The sequence below is a fragment of the Coturnix japonica genome, chromosome 3, assembly GCF_054131305.1.
Source record: "Coturnix japonica strain WE chromosome 3, WE-NBRP24, whole genome shotgun sequence".
In the NCBI taxonomy this organism is placed as follows: Eukaryota; Metazoa; Chordata; class Aves; order Galliformes; family Phasianidae; genus Coturnix; species Coturnix japonica.
This window is the reverse complement of record NC_140665.1, coordinates 100,619,893-100,644,237: the sequence shown is the minus strand read 5'-3', so window position 1 is coordinate 100,644,237 and position 24,345 is coordinate 100,619,893. Positions and strand designations below refer to the sequence as shown.

The following is a 24,345-nucleotide window of genomic DNA, read 5'->3' as shown; positions in this document are numbered from 1 at the left end:
CCACAGAATGGTTGGGCTGGAAGGGACCTTAATGATCATCAACTATAGTCCAGTTGCAACCCACAAGCCCAGGCTGCATAAGGCCCCATCCATGGCTTTGAGTACCTCCAGGGATGGGGCATCCACAGCTTCTCTGGGCAGTCTTTTCCACCTCTGCTATCAGGCCTTGTGTTCAGGCTTTAGGAACTGGCATAGGTCATTTGGGGTGACATCTGGCCTAGGGATACTCAGGAACTCCAAGCTAAGGCACTTACTGTGCTTATGTACATAAAAAAAGGCTTTGCTGTTACTTTGGAGCTGAACAAAGTAAGGTAAAGAAAAATACATAACAGTCACACAGAAGCAAAGTCTGCAAGGTTAGTGTTGTAGTGTGAACAGTAAAGTCAGTTTCATCAGAGGGACATAACTGCACTTTCTCCACCTTATGCATGGTGTTTCAGAACCACAATGGAGACAAGACTTGTTTACCAGCATAAATGCAGCTTGTGCTTCTCTGCTGAGATACGGAATGATTCCATTGTTGTCCTTTCAATCATTGCCAAATTCAATAAAAAACAAAACAAAACAAGTTGAAATGGAAAAAAAAAGATGGTGTAATTTCATTGCAGTTTGTGTTCTTACATTGAACCATCAGCATCAGTAAACATATCAGAGCATTTTGAGGGTAAGATTTCCCAGCTTGTCAGTGCTCTACCTCATTACCTTCTCACTGGGTTTTGTTTGCTTCCTCTTGTCGGCATAAACATGATGTATCGTCACATATGCAGCAGGTCGAGTGATGACATTTTTTAATGTTCATAGAAGAACCTGACCTCCTGCTCACGTTCACCAAAAGGAAAACAAGGGAACCCCCTGCATTGAGCTTTAAATGCTAAGTAGCTTCTGTATTTGATTTGATTTGCCTCCCCAGCAATACTAATTTCTAATTGAACTGCTGACTCAATTAGCACAATGTTGAAGTGTTTGAGACCTTGTATCATATTATGTCCCATTGAGAAAAAAGGGAGCCAGTAGTGTTTTTGTGCTGTAAATCTACCGCCAGCATTTTAACGGTTATTTTAATTAAACAAATTAAATTAATGCAGGCTTCACAAAATACTGAGCTACACTATTTAATACATCTTTGTTCCATGCTAATCTCACTTCTAATATTATCTTTAAACACTGATCAGTACGTAGAATCTTAAGTCGTAACCTGGGAGATCTCAAGACAAAAACCAACCAATTGGTATAAAAGGAATGTACAAAAATGTAAATATAACCCCGTTTTACCTACAGCCAAGATGTCAAGGATTTGTAGCAATGATAAAAAAGAACATTTCAGTATGATTTTTTTTCAAGGAGCAGTGTTATGAACTATATAGATTGAAGTGGCAGCCAAAATAGCGACTTGAAGTTGAGAACACGAGCTTGGTGCTAAGCAAGTAACATGGAAGTCAAGCTGGACTGGAGGAACTTAAGACAGCACATAACTTATAACCCAAACAAATCAGATGTCTGTACCACTGCAATTAGCCCTCAGCCCTTGGATTTGTGTCTTTGGTCTCACGTCTTCACTGATTACAGCCAATTTCATCACAGCACAGTTCCAGGACAGACTGTCATCTCCAAGTAGCTGCTGAGGCCATACCCCATACTGATGTGTCTTCTCCTGTCAGCAGAATTCCTATTCCCCCTCTCCAAAGGAGATCACATCCTATCACTGATGGCTGCTCTTAGAAACAAAGAAAAACAAGTTGTTTATAAGAAGAATTATTGATAATAATAGAAATGGAATGGTCTCGAAGATGGAAGACTGGGATGGAATCTCCATCCACCTGGAAGGGACTCTCTACACAGCAGATGGAAATAAAAGAAAGTGTAAGTCAGGTGTCCGAGCAGCCTTTTAAAATAGAACAGATAACCAGAGATCCCAAGGATCCATGGTTAAAGGTGCTCCTCTTCTCTTGGCAACATTTTCTGCCCTTTTACAGACTGAAGGGGGCCTGAGATCAGACACATCGATACTGATCAGGGAAAGAATATATAAGATTGAATAGGAATAACTATAAAAATGGAAAAGTTGCAAGGTACCAGCATAGCTGGATAACACAGCCGTATGATGTGCAGCAGGCTGATGTAACATGCTGCTCACATAAGGCAAAGCACTTGTCCTTAGCTTCCTCAATTCCAAAACCTAAAGAAAATGGAAGAACAATATATATATATATTTTTTTTTAAGAAAATGAATAAAAGAAGCAGGGACATGAAAACAACTCATACATCTGCTGCAAAAGGTACTCTCCACAATTCTCTCACTCACATCCAACACCAGCCTCACCCCACCAAGCTGTAGCTGTCATGCTGGAGGCATGTCAAAGCCCAGTACCCTCCCACACTGAGCCCAACTCACAGCACACTGCAGCTTGATGGATGCCCTTTATTATACCTGATACGGGAAACAGGAGTGATATTAATCTCTGACAACCTTTCCTCTCATGTTTTCCAAGTTCATATTAATTTTACTAAGCAATCCTGGCTCCCGCAGGCTTAGTCTCCTATGTATGAACTGTTCTAAATGTCTTTGTAATGGTATAACATGATAACACTACTCCTGAATATCAGATGTTTCATAGCAGCAATGCCCTATAGTAAGTGATGGCACATGAGCCGAGATGTTGCAGCCTGAATGACAATCCCTATGGGTTTTTTGACTGAGAAACACAGAGCATATTCTGATTCTATTACCTACAGTATTAGAAAAGGAAGAAGAAGGAGTGGGCTCCTTTCTTTTACTGAAAGGAGCCAGTCCACAGCACCAGTGTTGGTACCTGGGTGATGGAGGAGCAAAAGAGCAACAGACAATATAGCACAATGCTGACTCAGGCTTTGTAATGGATCCAGGGTTAAATCAGATCAGAGAACTGTCCTAAAAATAAATAAGAATAAAGGGTTACAGGTGTAGACTGCGAGCTGTCATTATCCTCTCTTGTTCATAAAATGACATGGTAATTCTAATGACAAACTATGTTATAAATAGATTCTTAATTACAATATCTTAGGCCTGGCAACTGTATTCTCACCATCTGAAAGGCAGAATCTGAGGGCCGTTTGCTGCCAAATTGGAGACCTCAACAAGACAAAAGGAAACAAGGAGTGAAGCTTCACCAAACCCACCAGAGGAGAAAGCAAATGCTCCTGGCTCTGGATCACTGCCGGCCATGGAAGCGAGCAACCCCTGGGGCATCTCCAATAGATCCTGGCTCGCTGACTAAGAACAAGTAGCCAGGAACCCAAACCTGGCCACCATGGGCTTTTTCTTCCTCTGCTGGGTCCACAAGTCCTTGGCTACAGCAGCAGCCATAGAAACAGGAGCACATGGAGCAGATGTCACAGTGAGCGAGATGAATGCAGCGAGGGGATGGGGGTGGCTGCAAGAAGAGGAGGAGGGAAAGCAGCATCACACGTTCAGAATTAAATGTTCCCACCAGAGGGAGTGAGTCATTTTGGAAGTAAGTGCAAAGCTGCAAGATATTGGGGTGGGTTATTTTTTGGGCTCTCAGCGCACATCCGTAGGCAGGGATGTACAAAGAAGTGTGCTCTCAGCTCTCTGGCACAGGTGCTCCATTCTCCAGTGAAAGCCGCGATGCTGAATTAACGCCCAGCCCAACAGCACAGAGATATGACGTTACATAAAATCAATATATACTGCCCAAGCATTTCACAGCTGAAAGTCACTGCATTTTTAAGGCTAACAGGCTGCAATTCAGAAGCACATTGCATTTTAACTCAGGTTAGAAAGCTCCAGCAACTGCTTTGGAGCAGTGGTTGATTTCCTCACATCTTTCTGCCCCAAAAGGGCCTCCAGCCAGCCAAGGTTAACCCACCACATTCACAAAAGGCAATTCTTAATATATTCATCTATTCCCAACTCAAGCATTATTCCCTTTTCCTCCTGCCCTCCGTATGTCTTGTAAATATCTAATTCTCTAATGCATCCTACTAATATGTTTGTTCAAACAATATCTTGCAGTGAAATTAAGGGGGGGGGAAAAAAACCTCACATTCTTTTTGTTTGCAAAATGAAAATTAGACCCCATTGATTTCTGTCATCTCTGCCCAATGTCAAGCTCCAAACATGACAACTGTGAAGCTGTGCACAGGGCTGAGCACTCCACATTCCTACCATTATGAGTACACTTGTGATCCGCTCAGGCACAAGATGAGCCCTATGGATCCCAAGGAAGATCTCTGCTGTGACATGAAGGATAATTTTCAGGCAAGTGGAATGAAGCATTACTGTGATGAATTCATAGCACCGATAGCAGAAAATGGTGCCTAAAATACAATTTTATGGCAAAATATGATGCCTACTCTTACAAATTGCATGTAACTGTGGACATGTGTCCCTCTCATATTTCACTTGATAAATAATATTCATGCAATTACATGTGAATCTTGCTCTTCTGAAGCAGAACCCATGGCATCGCCTGTTGTCATCCCTTCCAACCATCAGTGGGATAATTCAGCTTTATCCCACCTCAGTAACAGTGCTCCGTGGCTACAGGAGATGTGAAATAACTTTATATGCAACAAATATACCAAATAACAGATAGCACAAATCACTCTGGGAGACTCAAGTGACAAGATACCCCATGTTTTGTGTTGCACACACAAAGAAGAGGAAAGCGAGCTCCTGCCTCGGTGCTGCTGCAGCCACGCAGCCAGGCCACCAGAGGGCAATGGAAGAAATCAGGTTTTCCTCCAGCCCCATTAAATCCCAGCTCGCACCAAAGGCTTTTCCTCTAATAATCTATCAGGGGATAATGGGGGAATTTATTTCCTGTGATTGTTGGCACATAAAACAGCAACCGTGTATATGGAATGGCAAGAAGTGCTGGATGAAAAATAATCATCTGAGATATAATTAGCTGATTGAGATAAAAATAAAAAATACTACAGAAAGCTAAACGATGGTATTGTGAGCACGGGTTTGTGTGTGACAAGGAGGAGGAGGATGCTACAAGCCCTCACCGTGCTTTTGGATGTTTAGCACTGGATATGCTGAGAGGGAAGGAGTCTGGTTTCCTGCAGCACTTCAAAAGGGACGTGTAAGGCAACGTGTGCCAATTTGTACCTGGTTAAAAACAAAAACAACAAGGAATGAAGCAGAAATCAAATGATAAGGAATGTAATTAGTGCCAATCAACGTGTTTTTGTAGAAAATAGGTCAGACAAAGCCAACGTCTTTCTTTGATGACTTCACGAGTTCATCTGCTGAAGGAAAATTTGTAGGTACAATACAGGCTACTTCCCATTTTTTATTTAGTACCATTTAACCATCTTAATTAAAAAAAAAGAAGTAAAGAACTACATGGTATCAATGCAGGAAACAATAAGTGGAGTAAGATGGACTTCAATAGAAATTGTTATGAAGTACAGCGTGATTGACATTTACCTGTGTCTTAGAAACAACCATAAAATGAGTGCTGGCAAAATGGAAGTCAATTACAGCAAATGCTGACAGTCCTGGGGCGCTCAAATAGAGCAGTTGAGATCATTTTAATGCAATTAAACCCCAAATTCTACACCTAAGATAATCAAATCCAGGATTTTACATCTAGGAACAAAGAATGAAGCTCACAGCTACAGAACAGAAACACCCATGTATTAACAACAGCATGCTCAGGGGCATAATGTGACATTTACATCATTGACTGTGTTCATTCTGGGATATTGCTTCCAGTTCTTGTATCCATTTTTTTTAAGGAAAGTCAACTTTAAAGAAAGTTTAAGGAAGTTTAAAACTAAATTAGAAATTAAAAAAACCACCTTTTTTGGTGAAAGTCACTGAAAAGCACATTCACATGTAAAGCTACAATTCTGACTACTCATGTCTCATGATAAAAATTATTAGAAGAATCCTGGCAATTCTCATGAAGAGAAGGTGGAGATGCATGAGTTTCACTCTCAGTCATCTGTTATTATAAATATATACTCTCACATAGTTTAAGCTTCTGGCTGTAGGTCTTCAACATGCCATTCCCTCCAGCTTACATGGCCCTTCTCTGTAAAATGGAAGTTTCCATTTATGAACGCTTTAAATAGAGTTCCTTTAGAATTCCAAAAAAGACATGTTTTGGCTGAATAGCTGAAAAAATAGCTACAGTAAAGTGCCAGCCAGAATGGAAACACTTTAACTTCAATGAGCCATAGGAAGCTGGTTGCTTGGGGAAGGGTCAGAATCAAAGTGATGACCAAATGCTCGAAGTCCTTGAAGTCACTTTGTGCAGAGCACTCAGCAGCAGGGGAAGGTCGCAGGAGGCATCTTGGGATGCTTTAGGAAGCACAAAGAATGTTGTCCACCTTGTTATGTAGGGCAGTTAGATTTACTTTTAGACCCTGTGACCAACTGCTAGAAAATACGCATGAGTCTTTCTCTGCAAGGATGAAGAAAAGGGAGAATTTTTCAACCACATAAGCCTGAGGAAGAAAGGGGAAAATCTGAAGACTGGGCAAAATGTGGAAGTAGGAAGGGAGGGATATAGGGCAAGAAGATCCAGGAAAGAAAAAGGGTGAGTAAACAGTGTAGGGAGGAAACAAATCACACGTGAAGAGCCCTTGTTACACGGGCTTTGCTTGATCTTGTGACATGAACATAGACATTCATCAGGCTGGTTCCTCACCCATTGGTCCTGTTGCAATGACAGAAGTACTGCACTGAGAAAACAGTTGTGGTGTGACTCATCCTGACTCCATTCCTTCTTGGGAATGACAGCCATGCATGAACGTAAAAAGAGATCTCCTGGTTTTTCCTAGCCAGGTTGGTTTAAATGCCTACAATCCCATACAGCTCCAGCAATAGACAAACACAATAGCAGACGGCAACCTGTCCTTCTTCTGCACCTTTTACTGCAACTGGTAGATGCGTGGGATCTAAAAGAATAAGAGATTAGTCTACAAGCAATGTGTGCAAGTTATTAAAGAAGAAAAAGATCTTGATGCAAGAAGATCACAAGATCAAAACTGACATGACAACGTTGTTTGTTAAAGCATGCTCTGATTTTTCTTTCCAGGAAGTATTGACTTGTTTTCCCCAAAGCTGAGAGCTTTATTTGACAGAGTGGCATACTTCAAACAGCAAATAATACACAGAATCCTCCAACAACTCATTGGGGAAAATGCTGAAATGAAAGAAAGTCTTGGGCAGATTTTTATCTCCACTGTATTACTGGAAATCCAAAATAATTCTGTTGATTCTAAAGGTGTTGCTGTGGATTTGAAGCTGCACAGTTGATTTGCATTTGGTTCAACAAGAAAATCTTGAGAGATACTTAAGAAAACGTTAACATCAGATAGAAAGCAACCTCATCAGGTGACAACTGTTGATACATGCTGTAGCACACCCAGCTACAAGACTGAACTTGAGTATGCGTTTATACTCAGATATCCAAGCGCATTTTATAAACAGCGAGTATCTGGAGTATCTGTGATTTCCATGTGTGACTTTAGTAAAGCTGAGACCATTCCGAAGTGCCATTATGTTCCAATTTCTGACTTGAGAAAAATGCTTTCAGACAAATCTTTGGCTTTTTATTTTAGAGTTGGATAAAGAATGGAAGAATCTTCCATGAGTACCTACTTGAATTTTTAACTGAATTAATCGTGGCTTGGGAATATTACTGTTACTTTGAAAATCACAGGGTTGAATAGCCAAGGTACTCCTCGAATCACACAGCTTAGCATTAAGGACAAGCAAGCTGTTTGGACAGCACAAGTAGTGCTCTCGGTCTTTACCATATTAATTAAAAATGCATGAGCCATTAAGAAAAAAAAGAGAGAGACAGAGTTTTTTGTTTTGGTTTTGAAATTTGTACAGAAACTGCAAACCAGTCCGAGCCCCTTCCTCCTCTCCAGATCAGTTCAAGAAGTCCTAACACGAGCCTCACCTTTCACCTGGACACAGAAGGATTCACAAGCCAGAGCAGACATACGACACAACATTCTCAACGCTTCTCAAGACTGTTTCTCAGGTTTTGTTTCCTGGAAATGTTGCTTAAGTCATCATTAAGGGCTACACAAAACCCAAAGACAAAAAGTTATAACACAGAACAGCAATAGCTAATCCTAAAAATGGGTTTTAATCCTTTCTTTCCTTTGCCTCTACCTTCTCCTATACTATTTTATCATTTCTTCCCCATAACTAAGCTCTAAGTGAAATTAAGATCCTTAAGAGCTTCCTTAAAAGAATGAGCCCTATCTTGTTCCATGTAAAGCACTGTGTACACTTAACCCATCATTATTAATACCATTATTAAAATTACGCTCCTGACATTTGATATGCTTGTGAAACTTTTAGAGTGCCGTAACAGATGCATAATCAAGATCAAGAAATTCAAAAGCCTGAACTAGAAGCCCTTCAGAATGATTCCTGACGCCACTGAACTACGCAGGAATATATTTGCAGGCTGATATAAAGGTATTTAGCTTGAGTGTGTTGGTACCACTATAGGCTTCACTGTGCTGCTCCACTGCAGTGATTCAAGACCTAAGAGAGATCTGTGCTCACATAGTGTGGCAGCTGGAGACCTGGTTGGAAGGAGTAGGACATCTCAACGGGCACTAAGCTCCTGTGGACGAGTCAGCTGAAGCCTCTGAATCTTCATCTTTTGCAATAGCATGCAGACCTGCCCTGTGGATTGACAATTCATCTGCCTAAATATATGAAAACTTGGCGACTAGACAAATTTAAGATGTTTTTACATTATCATAGAATCATAGCATGGCTTGTGGGTGAAGAGACCTTAAGGATCACAGGGCTCCAAACACTGCTGTGGGCTGGTTGCCCCCCACCAGCTCAGGCTGCCCAGAGCCCCATCCAGCCTGACCTTGAGTGCCTCTGGGGATGGAGCACCATATCACTGACATGTTGAACGGAGCAGGAAGCACAAAGCAGGAAATGTTTCATTTACAAAGCACTCTTAGATTCAAATCTATTTGATATTTACATTGGTTTACAATAAGGCAATTTCAAATATTAGTTTCGATGTCCAATATAAGTGTTAGCTTGAAGCCCCAAGTTCATGTTCACAGTACAATAAAGAAAATGGTTTCTTTGCTGAACCCCATGACCTCCAAGCTGAAAAAAAATATGACTATAAAATAGAAAGCATGGTTTCATAACGCTGCTCATAGGTCTAACTTCAAATCCATGATTAACTGTATTCACAGCAGTCAAAGGGCTAAGTGAAAAGCCCGGCCTTTCATCAAATGAATAGCATATATGCAGAAGGGAAAGCTAAAACAATCTTGACTTGTGCAGCATCAATAAAAGCGAGGAATATGGGCTGTAGCTGCATCGAGGGGAACAGAAACAACGTTCGCTCAACACAGCTTGGAGGCACTCTGCCTAAGTGGGTTCAGGGAGCTGTCCTTAGTCCTGTGCTTTCAGGGATGCTCACTGGTGTTTTCATATCAAAGAATCATCAAATTGAGTTAGGAGGGATCTTTAAAGACCATCTGGTTCAACCCCCCAGACATGAACAGGAACACCCACAGCTCAATCAGTGCTCAGGGCCCATCCAGCCTGACCTTGGCTGTCTGCAGGCATGGGTCACCATCACCTCTCTGGGGAACCTGTGCCAGCACCCCACCACCATGTTCTATGTATTTCATTGTTTCAAAATAAAGTCATTATGGTGGTGATGAAGAAATGCAGTCAATAGCATGTATTAGTCCCGAATGATCTTCCTGCTGCACAGTGACTGAATTTTCTTAGCATGACAAGGAAGGCTCATTTTCTGCAGTTTAAGGTAAACATGAAAAGAGTTAGCAACTGTTTTCACAAAACCCCCTCATCCGCAGCTGAATGCAGCTTTCTCAGAGAGGAATGAACATAAAAAGGGTATCTCTGTAGCACAGATGAGTGATTACAAAATAAATAATGGCTTAGCTTATCAGATCAGGCTTGCTTATTTTCATAAGAACTACCACCATCAATCAGGAATCAAGTAGCTACTATTCACTTCAGAGTGAAGCAAAGATAATTTGATACGTAAAGCTCTGAAATAGACATAATTTGAGAGGAGTAAGCAGGTGTTATTTTTTTTATTGACTCTATTAGGCTGTTTTATTAACAACAATCTACTTTTTTAAAGACCTATTTAACTTCTCTCTGCCAAAAAAATACCACAACAAAAAAAAAAAACAAAAAAAAAAGTGAAAAAATGCCTCCCAGTGAAAGTGTGCTCTGTATTCACATAGAATGATACAGAAAGCTCTGGCTGAACGTTGCACGTTCACTCCACAAGGCATTCCTTCCTTCAACCAAAACTTCAGCTCAGAATGGCTGGATCCTGCAGATCTGTAAATAGCATTTCCTTGCTTCAATAGATACAACCCTGACCAATTTGCTCACTCGCTCACTGTGCTGGCCAGAGAACTCCAGCTTTTAAATCTCTGCTCCTTTCTAGCATATCGAATATACACCACTTGATTTTGCAGTCAAAGACTTGGGTGGTTTGCTCCCACATCATTCCACAGAGTGCTTATGAAAGCTTCACAATATCTGCAGACTGCTGAGCTCCCGAGATTTCTGCCTCTTTTGTTGTACAGTGCTAATCCAATGTTTCTCTTATTCTGCAGAATGCATCCATTCCTCACAACCTGCTTCATACCTAGCAGAGTCCACATCTGAGTGAGGTATGTGAGCTGCCATTGTAGTCATGGTATAACAGCTTCCATTATAGTCACAATACATCAGCTTCTATTGTAGCCATGGTATATCACTTTCCATTATAGCCATGGTATATCAGCTTCCATTATAGCCTTGAGAGACCAGTGTGTGCCTAAAATCAGCTAGCTAAATGTAAGCAGATAGGATATTAGGAAAAAATTCTTCTCAGAAAGGGTGGTCAGGAATTGGAACAGGCTGCCCACAGGGAGGTGGTGGGGTCACCATCCCTGAAGGTGTTCAAGAACTGTGGAGATGTGGCACTCACTGATGTGGTCAGTGGGCATGGTGGGGCTGGGCTGGGGTTGGACTCGGGGACCTTATATGTTTTAATTGCATTCTTAATAATTCTATTCTATTCCACTCCATTCCACTAGTGTTCATTACTATTTGCAGTGCCCCAAAGTATCCCAGATACCTGCAAAGATACAATACCCTAAGAAGTATGTGTGTGTCATGGAGTGGCTGCAGGAGGTTGGCCAAAACAACAACAAAACAAATGAAAAAACATGGAAGCTCAAATATATATATATGAAAATATGTTTCAAGTTTAGATGCTTGTTAAACCAATGGCATCTGAAGTCATTGGTTGAGGGAATCCTTTCTCAGTTGCATGTGAGTAAATCACAGAATCCCAGCACAGCAGGGATTGGAAGGGGCCTTAAGAGATCATGGAGTCCAGCCCCTGCTAAAGCAGTTCCCTACAACAGGTCACACAAGTTGGTGTCCATATAGGTCTTGAATATCTCCAAAGAAGGAGACTTCATAACCTCTCTGGTTATAAGCATTGTGCCAGTGCTTTATCACCCTTACTGTGAAGAAGTTCTTCCACATGTTAGTACAGAACTTCCTATGTACAAGTTTTAGGCCATTGCTCCTTGTCCTATTGCCACACACCACCAAGAAGAGCCTGGCTTCATCCATTTGCCTCCCACCTCCCTTTAGATATTTAAAAACATTGATCAGATTCATAGTACAACAGTATTAAATCTTGTAGAGTGATGCCAATAGGGAATTTTGTGCCACATATTAATGCTTTCATTGCTTGATTCAAAAATAGACTGTAGGTGTTTGGTCAAATTCATGCTCATTGTGCCAATTCATTTGTTAGATTAACTGAAAATAACACTTTGATGAAAAGCAAAGAAAACTGGCACTCAGAGTTTCATTTATTTAATTAAGCACCTTCTTCAGTCCTTCATCAAAACATAGCTGCTAAGGTGAAGGAAAAGCTTCAGTATGGCTCAGACTATCCTCTCCCCATCAGAACTCATTCCCTCCCATCTGCAGCTTTGAGTCCCGACATTTCCACACAGAGGATGTTCTCCAGACTGACAGATTGGGCAATTAGTTAATTCCACTTGCCTGGATCTTATCTATTTACACTACGTTATAATTTCTTTTAAATTCAATCTCTTCATGTCTAGTTACAATGCTTTTTGAATTTCATAAAGATACTTGCAGGGCCCCAAGCAAACCATTAGCGTTGTTTCTTACATATATATATATATATATATATTTCTGTTTAACTACAGTTTGGGTACATTTTTGCTTTATTTTGTTTTCTCAGTCTTTGGACCAGCTGATTTAGATTGCAGAGAGGATTCCTATTAATGTCACAATCTTTTCCAGCAGAAAAACTTTCCAAAATTATAGCCTTACAGCTGAAATCCTGAAAAGAGCGCATTGCATTACTTCTAGCAGAGTTCCATCAATTTCCAAGCAAAGAAAATAACAAACCCAACAGTTACCTCTTTATTCATCTGTAATTCTTGTATGTTCCTTAAAAAAATGAAAACAGTTCTCTGGGGTTTCCGTAAAGGCCACATTTTTATCATTTTCATGAAATCTCAACATTCCTACTCTTCTGCCTCTTTGAGCCCATATTAGTTTCTCAAGGTTACTGCTGTAAGAGCACATAACATCAGGATCTTATCACTGCTCACATCACCCAACACCTCCGCCAAGAGCTCAGAATTTAGTTCATAATCATTCACAGAGAGGCCCTTTAATTGTTGTGTGGGCAGCTCTTCTCCTGCCAAACATCTCCTTTTGCAGCAAAGTAATAGACTTGCATTTTGCTCTCTGTGCACGTTATTCATTCCCTGTGCAGTCCTACACGAGGATGCAGAGACGTTCATTTTTTGGGGGGTGCTACCTTAATATAAGTCAACTGTGGTGATGAGGCTCGATATATACTTGGGGCCTGAAATCCCTGCATTAGCAGCTTGACAAAACAAATGTAGGCCCGTGATTCAGAAAGAAGTGAATACAAAGTTTCTTCCCACTCATAATTTTGCTATTTGGATTACTGCCCAGATAATTCATTTGAAAACCAAATCCAACCAAGCAACTGTCTTGAAAATTGAGTAACCTCAGGTTCAACTGTATTAAAAAACTTCAGCTTCAGGCAAAACTGATGGAACAGCTCATTCACAGCATTTTCACCAAGCCCTGGCCCTCATTTTATGTTTTTCTGATTACGCATACATTGTGTTACAATTTACCAGCAGCAGAACTGAATTGCCACTAGCTGACTCTGACCATATGCATTCAGCTTCATCGACAGCTAAAGACTCATGGCTCAATGCATATTCATCGCTGGATTGCCATTTCTCAGCTGTTAAAACAGCTGCATGAACAGCAACAAGTTTCACAACTTAAAATAGATGTAGCCCTACAGGATACTCGGGCTCAAGGATAATCATAGTTCACACCAGCAGGTTGGGGACGTGGTATTTTTGCACCCAAAGATGTCACTACCATAAGGGTGTAAGCTAAATTAACATTCAGTCTGTAGCAGAAGTGTGCTTTTGTAATAGAACTCCTGATCATCACCGTTTACGACATGTTGGTTCACATCACAGAATGGTCTTGAGATGGATGAACCCAGTTCCTTCGGATGGAGAGAGACCAGAAATGTACCGCTAGCTCCCTCCAGCTAATGGTACGTGGGGCCAAGAGATAGGCAGTGAAAAAACAAACCCCGAAATGCACATTGTGCATTTTAGGTCTTCAGCACTGAGTATTTTGTTTGGCTCATCTGCTCCTCCCAATCCAAACTGCACACTGAAAGTACACAGAGCTGAACACACCTACCCATCCTTGGGCTAGCCTGAAAATCAGGCAGAAATTCAGGACATAAATCTTGAAGGTGGGTAGCTTCTATCCTCAGTGAACAATACCAACTCCTTCACAATAACAATCAGTTTAAAACAAAACTATTAGGCAAACACGTAGTATTCTATTTGGAAGGCCATTCTTCATTCTCTTCTGGGTCATCAGCTCAAAAAAAGTCGTTCAAGACCAAATACATACTCAATTATATAGTTGATAAACAAAGAAACTACCCTAGCTTTTATTTGTTTGCAGTGCCAGAAAACCATACGGTCATCCATACTGAGTAAACTCATTGATTGAGGTTACCATGGTTCTAATACTTACTAGGGACATGGATAGTGGGTATGATGGGGATGGATTAGGGTTGGATTCAATGATCTTAGATATCTTTTCCAACCATAATGATTCTATGATTCTCAGATTCCCTATTTTCAACATTCAATACTGACCATCACAAAAAAATCAAGATTTATTTCACCCCCACTTTTTTTAATCTGCCATTATCAGGTGTAAAGAAATGCATGTAGGCCTGCCAGAAGAATTTGGCATTTACTTTAAATTAGTGCAATAATAAAGGAAACTGCATTTCCTTAAAATAATGTAAAGCAAAGCATTTATCATGAAAAGGGATTCCTGAACATATTGTTTGCTCAGTGTGTTTCCAATTCAGCCGCTTCACTGCTGCTGCAATTCCACAGTAGATAATACTGTAGATATTGTTGATAATATGAGAAAACACTATGTAGAAGCTGTATTTCCTCTAGGAATTTCAGTACATATTTGCTCTGGCTCCTTAGCTGTCAGAAAGGTCCCTTCCTTCCTCCTACATTAGTGCAAAAACGAGCTCTACATGTGACCACTTACAGAGTTGTGCCTAATTACATAAATGCACTAATTATACTGACTTTTGAAATGGTGAGAGACTTCAAAGTAGGTAAATTTTATATTGTGCCATTAAGAAAATCTATTTGATGATGGAGAATTCTGTAATATCACATTGCAATCTCCTGCATTGTAATTTTGCTTTCAAGTCAGCATTAATTTAATGACAAATAACTGCAGAGAATAATAGATTTGGGAAAGCAAACTGAAAGCTGTAAGATTTAGAGTGAGATACTGGTCAGCAGATGTTAATAAAAGGGAACAAGAAACAATTTGGAAAAGCAATGGACCTCAGGTAACTAATGAGGAGAGAGAAGTTCTGCATGATAAATATGAATTCCAAGCCTTCAGAAACTGCTCTGCTAATAGATATAGATCTGAAAGACTGATCATCCCCATGCATTCAGCTACTCACAAGACAACATATATGCCGTTGAATATTTAATTTATATGCAGTTATCCCACTGCTAGGAACAAATTGCAGATCAGTTATCTGTAGTTCATCCCTTTACACACAAAATAATGCTAACAGTCCTACAAACACAGATCAAGCTCATTGATCAACCAACGTCATATACGCACTTATAAAAACCAAGCTGCTGCACAAGAGTGCATGCACCTCCTTCCATACATTGGTGCCTACCTCTGATCGATACAACCTTACTCTTCAAAACAGTTCTCTTTATTTTAACATTAGATATTCATCAAATCCCCAGATCTTTAATGATGCTTACATGGAATCACAGTACAAGTGAATGTACGAAGCTCACAGAACCACCTAATAGTTTATCTGTTGCACTGATGCCCAAGGTAAGTAATTTATTTCCTGTAAGTTCCAAGAAATCATATTTTTTTACAGTAGAAACTGGATGTTACCTTGGAAGACCACTAGGCAGATCAGACAGAAATTACTGAGCAGAATCACTACAGGACACAGTAATCTCTCTGCCTTTAATTCTTTATAATAGCTGTAATTAAGAACAACTTCAGTATTAGGGTGAGGATATCCAAGAGCAACATGGAGAAAGCATACAGCACGAGAAGCAATGTTGTGCTTATGAGAAATTTCCTTGATGTCTGATCAATACAGGAAGCAGTGTGACACCCTGCCCACATTACCTTTTGATATTCTTCCTTAGATTTCAAAGCAGCTTCCATCTGTTCTTGGGAAAAGGTGTAGATGGCTGAGCGATACTGAGTGCCAATGTCATTACCTTGCCGCATTCCTGGAGGGAGAAAAAACATCACCCCATGAGGATCGTGTTCATAAGTGAATGAGTTGCAACATGTAAGCCCAGCAGACTCGAATGTAGGACTTTCCATTGTCCTGGGTTAGCACTGTCTCGTGTGCTTTACCCCATAGGTATTTTTAGAAAGACCAAGTGATTTTACCAAGTGCTTAAACATTTTCTTGTGCTGGAGGATTATATCTGAACGAGAGAAAGGTTTGTAATATCCACAGAGATAAATCCACAGAGATAACTACCCATTATCTTCCATTCATAAACCAACGCTCCTGATAGAAAACACACGCCACTGAACTAAGTTTGGAGCCAAGTTATTAATTTGTACCATCACCACTGTTACTTATAAAGAGAAATGATTTGTATGAAGTCTGAACTCCAAAAGGAATTTGATAGAGAAATGTGCTAAGAAGGTAGAAGGAGAAACTATGGATCTTAGAGTGAGCAATGCTTAGGAACAGCAGCCCTTTAAGGGGTCTGGCAGAAGTAGATCATAATGGTATATACGAGCTCTCTACTAAATTCTAATTGCAACCTACATGTGGTACTATGGATAGCAGAAGTATTTTTATATTTAACACCATGAAAAAAAAGCCCTAATTGTACATACTCACTAAGTCCCAGAAACTTCACCATAGATACAAAACTTTGGTACAAGAATTAGCCCATTGATTGCTGATGTATGTGCTCTTCTCAAAAGCCTAGTTGCATGAAGTTGCTCATGTATATATATTTCCAAATTCAAAGCTAGATTCTACCTACAAAACTATAAAATAAAGAGTCCTATTCCTTTAGTTGGCTGCCCAGACACAGCTTGTCATAATGCAGTCCTAGGGAGCCTCAATGGACAAAGGCATTGCTGCCTCTCATCGCCATCCGCTTCCATTCCCTCAGGCAATTCTGGAAGCTAGTTTTGCTATGGATCATTCCATAAACACTTCAGCATTAAGCATTAAGATTGATCAGACTGATCTAGAACTGCAGTTGTTCAGTTTCAGTCTTTCATAACCTTGTTTCCAATCATGCATTTGGAAAAACAAACAAGCAAGCAAAGAAATACAAAACCTTTTGCTTTTGCTGTAACAAAATAAATTTATTGAACCCAAGTAAGTGAAAAACCCAGGCTGACTGAATATCTCTAAAGCAGACTCAAGGAAGCTGATTATTCCCAAAGGTCCAAATCTCTACAGCTCAAGACAAAGTGGAAATCATTAGGACTCGTCCCTGCACTGTCCTACACTGCACGAGTCCCTCTGAAGATCAGCATCGACTGTCAAAACTATGGAGAAAATTAGAAACAGAAATGTCCTAAAAGATGCATTTCAACAACAAGTCCATTCAATGACCAACAACACATATGAGTGAAAGTGATTCTAAAAAATCCTATGGAGTTTTCAAATGTTTTGGGTTATGCTTCAAGCAGCAACATGTAATATTACTACAAATAAGAACAAAAACATTCTTCATCATTACTTAATAGCACGCTCTGCAGGGCATGTAATATTTTTCTTGTTTCTTTACGAGTTATTTTAGGATGGCATAGTGACTATAAAGCCAGTGCTACAGAATAGTTTGGCGTAAAATGAATACAGGGTAGCTAAGCATTAGTTTTGCCAGGATATGTTGGTGATGGTGATTTATGTTGTGCTTAAGCATTAGCATTCTACAGATCTATTTATTGCTTAATAAACTACTTAAGAACTGACTGGGGAGTAGGTCGGAAAAATCTCTGCAAATGGACAATCACTACATGGTATGACAGTTTCTAGTGTGTGTTTCAAGAGTGCATTATAGTATGAATTTCTGTTTGTGGCAGTCTGAGTGAGAAGGTAAACAAGATCATTTAATCCATGCACATGCAACCAGTACAAAGAGATGAGAAAGCGATCACTTCAATTAATTTATCGAAAGGGAGAACTGACTCTGATTTATAAAAATGCAATAGGGAAATAACCTCAAAGACAAGGCACTTTAGTCTTGCCAAAACTGCATGATAAGATGGAGCAACTGAAAGCAAAAGGACTCAAAATCCAGATGGGAGATAAGGCAACATCAAAATAATGAAGAGCATTCATCATGTGAACAACGTACCAATACCCACATCCCTTTCTTGATGGTTTCACAACAACTTGTACCTAAATCTACCGTGATAAGTAGCCAACACATAATCTGCCAAAGCCAAAAAGACTACAAGATACTGAAATGAAACAAATTCCATGAGCATGGACATAATCAAGCAGCACTGTTACTACTGTTATTTCTAATGTACTTCACATGTGCAAACTTACTTCTCAAAGGTCCATCAAGGAGTTTTTAAAACCCTCTGGCAACTCTTACTGGTTGAGATTCACTGACTCCTGAGTAGCAAACAAGGCAGGAAATTCAATTTACTAAACAACTGCGGTAGGATGATTGAGTTTAACAATCTTGTCTTTGTCTGAAAGAACTGCTACTAAATTAGAAATGATCTCTGCTTGGCCATCTAAAAATCCCACCGTGTCATTTGTAGTTAACTCTCCTTCCTTTGCTGGAATGTCATTCTTAGTTTGTCTGTCATGTCACGCTGTCTCACTGTGTTAAAATAATACCACAGTTATGCACATTAGGCTTCAGAGAGGGATGAAAAAACATGAATAATTAATTTAATAAAGACGCTAAAGGTATTGAAAGATATTGTGTACTGCTCAATCAGAAGCCATGCATTGGATGCATGTTGACTTCCCTTTTTAAGGGATGCAAACGATTTTTCTATTAATTCCAAATTGAAACAGTGAATCGGGTTTGTGTAAATCCCCACTACTGGAATAAGAAACAATACCTAGAGAACATACACTGAACATCTTCAGTACATGATGATCTTCTGCACAGGGGAACGCTGACCGCCTCTAACTCTTCTACAAGATGCCTTACAGTCATTCCGTGTGCAAAACCTGCCAACATAGGGACAGGACTTATAGTTGATCAAAACTTTCTTCCTCAAGGATATAATATGTAGGGAGATCTTTCAGTAGGGCCTGAACTCCCTCAGCTTCCAATACAGCATAACAGAATCGTAGGGGTGGGAAGGGAGCTCTGGAGAAAGAGGATGAAGAGAGATGAAGAGAGTGATGAGTTCTTGAGCTCCATGTTGGGTCCCACAGGGCCCAGAATGCCTTTGGACAGCCCAAAGTTTGTTAGATCACCCCATTTCATCTGGCTGTAAGACAATGACTGGCAAAAATGCAAATATCTGTCTCCCTGAGCAGGACAACAGGAACACATCCATCAGTAACAGGAACAAATACATCCTGGAGTCAAAAGGCTGGCACTTGCTGTTGATACCTAAGGCAAAGAAAATCAGTTTCCATGCTGAAGGCAAGAGTAAAATTCTCCCATTAAAGGGATGTTGAGGTAGAGATGCTGATTTTAAAACTGATAGACAAGCACAGAGTTTGCATTCCTCTGGCAAGATGATAGAAAATTACACGGTTTTGGATCAGGTTGCATGGTGCCAAGGAGCACAAGCCCAAAGCCCAGTGCCTGGCATCAGACAGTCTTTGTAAGCTCTTGTCTCTAGAGAACCAGGCTGAATGAGGGCATTTGGAGCTCTAAATGCATTTAAATCTTGGGCACAGATCATATTTAGGAATTTCACTTTGGCTGACCAAGCATCTCAGTGGTTCTCAGTCTGGACCGCTCTGGAGACCATAAAATTTCCTCACTGTGCCAGCAGAGATTAGAATGCCAATTAATCAAAAAATGCCCCAGAGAGCTGACTGCTTGCTCTGACCACCTCTGATAGGTAGGAGAAACAGAAATTTGTGAGCACAGGAATGGCAGTTGTAGTGCTACCCCAGTTTGTGCAAAAGATTGAGAGTGGCACGCAATGAAAACACACATGTAGATGGCCACTGGAGAAATCATTCTTTCCCAAAATATAGAAAACAAAGAAATGACTAAAAAGTCCTCCTACCAACAATTCGATATCACCTGAAGCACCCGGGTAGGAATGACTTAGATTGGAACTCCTGTCTTTCTTGTGATATCTAAGTAGCAAATACCAGCTCTTCTTTGATTTGGATGATCAGAACACATGAAACCATCCCCGCTTCTATGCAGCTGATCAGTGCTTTCACTTCCACATTTTCTACACCTTTTGAAATCTATTATGTATTCTTGGCCAAAGAGTTGCTCCTTTAGAGCAGCTGTCCTGCTACCATGCCAAGCTTGAACTTATACTGAGATGCCCCTTAGGTGGGTGCCTCTCCTTCCTATCTAACTTCAGGGCATCTTACAGGCAGTAAGAAATAGGTAAACCCAAAGCATTAATAACAACACATACTTCCCAATACTTTTTTTCTTTCCCTTTAGAAATGGAAAATTCCCTGCAAACATACAGAACCTTTCCAAACAGTGATTTTTGAATACATCCCTATGGAGAAGTGAAGCAAAATATACTTTCTTTTTGGCTAAATCTGGAATTTCTTCTGAAGACTCGACCCGACTTGAAAGTGATACCTGTGCAATATTCCTTATCATCTCTCCATTTAATAATAATAATAATAAAAAAAAAAGATAATGGCATCATTAGTCAACTGTGCTCTTCTTAAGAGTATCCCAAGCAAAATGGAGATAAATGGCTGAGGTCTATTATGGTCTTCTGTGCCACCTGCTGAAATTTTAAAGGGCAGTTCATAGCTCTTATTTTTATCTTCTTCTATTTTTTTTTTTTTTCCCCCCATAAGATTTATAGGCTTTCCTGCAGCTGTCACTTATTTTCTTAAACCCACAGAAACCTGATATACTGATAAGTCATTTTGTTTCCCCTAATCAATGCTTGCTGAGTTAACGCTAATATAACTCCTTCCTCCAGCTCATCATATAATTATTTAGTAAAAATCAATTGCACCGTGTCACCCCGGCTTGATGTCATCACTCACTGTAATAACTACATCCATACAGTTTAAAAGTTGCCAAGGGAAAGTAAAACTCTTTATAGTGTATGATTAAAGGAGAGAAATGTTAATAGGAAAGAAGGTAGTGACTGCGCTGTGGATTGAGAGTTCTTGATGAATTTCAAGGTGCTGAAGCACCTGAGGGATAAATGAGATAAGAAAGAGAAGGTTACGATACAATAATGAGTTTGTACACATTAAAGGAAACATACTGTCAATAGGAAACAAGCTTTCCAGAGCTTTCAGTACTGAAGGTTTTCAGTGTCAAGAAAGATACTACAGTTTTGGTCTTCCCCATTTGCTTTGTGAGCACAGCTTTCCCTATAAATTCTGACTTGTATATATACTTAGTACATCACATCTACAATGTTTTTAAAATGAAAACACACATATAGATTCAGATGCAAAAAATGTCTGGTGATGGGCACTTTTTTTCCCGAATCTTTATCAAATCACAAGATTACCAGGTTTTCTGATGCATCTATAAAGCTAAAATAGAAGCAGGGACATGCTGGTGTAGGAAGGGATTCATGGCTGTCTCTTATCCAACCCAGCTACTCAAAGTAGTGTCAGTTCAAGTGGGTTTTCCATGACCTCATCCCATTCCATTCTTAATCACTCCAAGGATGAAGACATCACAGAATACTTCCTAAGGATTGCCATTGCTGTGTAAAAGAACTTTGTCAAAAACAGTCTGTAAACACTCACTGGATGAAATAACAGAAGCTGCAGATTTTAAGAGAATCTTTTTCCGACAACAGATCCATCATTAATGCCGCAACATACCCCGAAGTATGGACACAAAGGAGAACACACTCCTTCATTTTTAGTGATAACATTACGTGGGAATGGGATGAATTACTGCCACAGTTCATAATTTGATGCAACAAGAAACCTTGTCTGCTCCCATCACTGATAGCCAACACACTGCTAAAACCAAAGCAAAGTAACAGTAGTACACTCACAGGGGATCTATCTCTAAACAATTCTCTTTCTTTTTTTCTCCCTTCTTTTTTTAGTATTATTATTCGAAAGAGAATCATAGAATCACAGAGTGGTTGGGTTGGAAGGGACCTCAAGGATCATGAAGCTCCAAACCCCTGCCACAGGCAGGGCCACCAACCTCCACATTTAATACCAGCCCAGGCTGCCCAGGGCCCCATCCAACCTGGCCTTGAACACCTCCAGGGATGGACGGGGCATCCACAGCCTCTCTGGGCAGCTGTTCCAGCACCTCACCACTCTCATAGTAAAGAACTTCCCCTTATATCCAACCTAAATCTTCCCTCCTTCAACCTAAAACCATTTCCCTTGTCAAAAGTTCCCTATATGATTTATTATTATTTAAATCAGACATAACATTGTTTAAATGCATTTTTTAATGCTCTTTGACCTGTGAATGAAATGCATGATCTACCTGAGCCCACGTAAAACCACGGTTTAATTATTAATGAGTGTCACAATGTATTAAATGCTACTGGAGGACAGGAATTTTAATCCATTTCTAATTATTAATTGATAATACACCTTTACCACTAGTGCAGAGAACAGACAAATTGAATGGTGAATATATATGTGAGTCATCCTTCATGACCAAGAAGACTGCAGAGACCCAGACTGAGGTCCTGCACATGCCTTATAGGAAGGCTGCTGCCAAAATGTCTGAGGAAACTCAGACTGAGCCCCCAACCCAAGATGCTGGTGTGCAGGTCTCTGGCTGTACTGAGTGCCAGAGCATGGCCCTTGCAGTGCTGGGTGAGGGAGGCAGTGATTGTGTTCACTGTGACCAGGTGAACTACTTGCTCAGCCTCGTGGTTGACCTGAAGGAGGAAGTGGAGAGGCTGAGGACTATAAAAGAGTGTGAGAGGGAGATTGACTGGTGGTGTCAGTCCCTCTCAGCCTCAAGTTCTCAGCACACAGTCGAGGCTCCTAATGGAGCATGTCAGCCCCTGCCACCTCACAAACAGGTGGTAAAGGGGAACCAGCCAGCTGGCAACACTGCAGCCGGCCCCCTGTCCTCTCTTCCCCCCAGCAGTAACTTGAGAAGGGAGGAGGAGTGGAAACGGGTACCTGCTCGACGAAAGGGGCATCCTCCATCACGACCATCCCCGGCTCCCCAGGTGCCTCTGCAAAACCGGTTTGAGGCCCTGGAACTTGAGGGGGGGACTAGTGAGAGTGTGGAAACAGGTGCACCCATGAGGTTGCCACAGGTGAAGCGGTCACCCCGAAGCCTCAAGACTGCTTCTTCACGTAAGGACAGAAGGGTGATTGTTGTAGGTGACTCCCTTCTGCAAGGAACAGAAGGCCCTATATGCCGGCCTGACCCTACCCGCAGAGAAGTGTGCTGTCTTCCTGGGGCACGGGTCAGGGACATTTCAAAGAAAATTTCTAGATTGATTCATCCTTCAGACTACTACCCACTTTTAATAATTCAGGCTGGCAGTGAGGAAGTTGGCAAGGAAAGCCTGAGGTCCATCAAGAAAGACTTCAGGGGAATGGGGCGAATACTTGAAGGAGCTGGGGTGCAGGTGATCTTTTCTTCTATGCCCGTGGTGTCAGGAAAAGGTACAGGGAGGATCCAAAAAACCCAGCTCTTAAACAGATGGCTTAAGAGCTGGTGCAGACACAAGAATTTCGGCTATTTTGACCATGGGGCTATCTACACTGCACCTGGAATGATGGCTGCTGATGCAAGCAGCCTGTCCCTGAGGGGTAAGAGGGTATTAGCTGAAGAATTAGCGGGACTCATTGATAGGTCTTTAAACTAGGAACGAAGGGGGAAGGGGGCAAAATAAGGGCTACTGGGGTTGAACGGTGCATTCAAGGGATTGTACCAAACTCCGTGGGCAATGATTGCAGAGTGCAAAAGGAGGGAGTAGGGCAGGGGGATGCTGGGGATGCCGCTGTTCTAGCGGATCCTGGATCGCTTATGAAGGTGGTGAGACGGACAGCCCGGCTGAAGTGCCTTTATACTAATGCACGGAGCCTGAGTAACAAGCAGGAGGAACTGGAAACTGTGATGCACTCTGAAAATTATGACATTGTTGCTATCACAGAAACATGGTGGGATAACTCCCACAATTGGGATACTACCATCGATGGCTATAGGCTCTTTAGGAGAGATAGGCGAGGTAGGAAGGGTGGGGGAGTTGCTCTTTATGTCAGAGATTGGATAAACTGTGAGGAGCTCCCCATGAGAAACAGTCAAGAACAGGTTGAGAGCCTGTGGGTTAGGATTAGAGATGGGACTAATAAAGGTCAGCTGGTATTAGGGGTATACTACAGGCCACCTGATCAAGGGGAGGCTGCTGATGAGGCTTTCTTGCTCCAGATGCGTGAGGCATCTAGCTCACAGGCTCTTGTCCTGGTGGGGGACTTCAACCATCCGGACATCTGTTGGGAAAACCACACGGCGAGCTGCAAGAGCTCCAGAAGGCTCTTGGAATCCATTGAT

The 24,345-nt window shown here is 41.0% G+C and overlaps 1 protein-coding gene across 11 annotated transcripts in view; it reads right to left on the bottom strand.

The window, feature by feature from the left end:
• Positions 1–24,345, bottom strand: part of MSRA (methionine sulfoxide reductase A) — a 239,444-nt gene that overhangs the window by 65,734 nt on the left and 149,365 nt on the right. For all 11 annotated transcript variants that reach the window (XR_014944983.1, XM_085544258.1, XM_015859751.3 and 8 more), the window contains one exon: positions 15,833–15,939. Coding sequence is in view for 10 of the 11 variants with exons in the window: in XM_085544258.1 (XP_085400384.1) it covers positions 15,833–15,939 (107 nt within the window). In the remaining variant the exon portion in view is untranslated. The remainder of the gene's footprint in view (positions 1–15,832; positions 15,940–24,345) is intronic.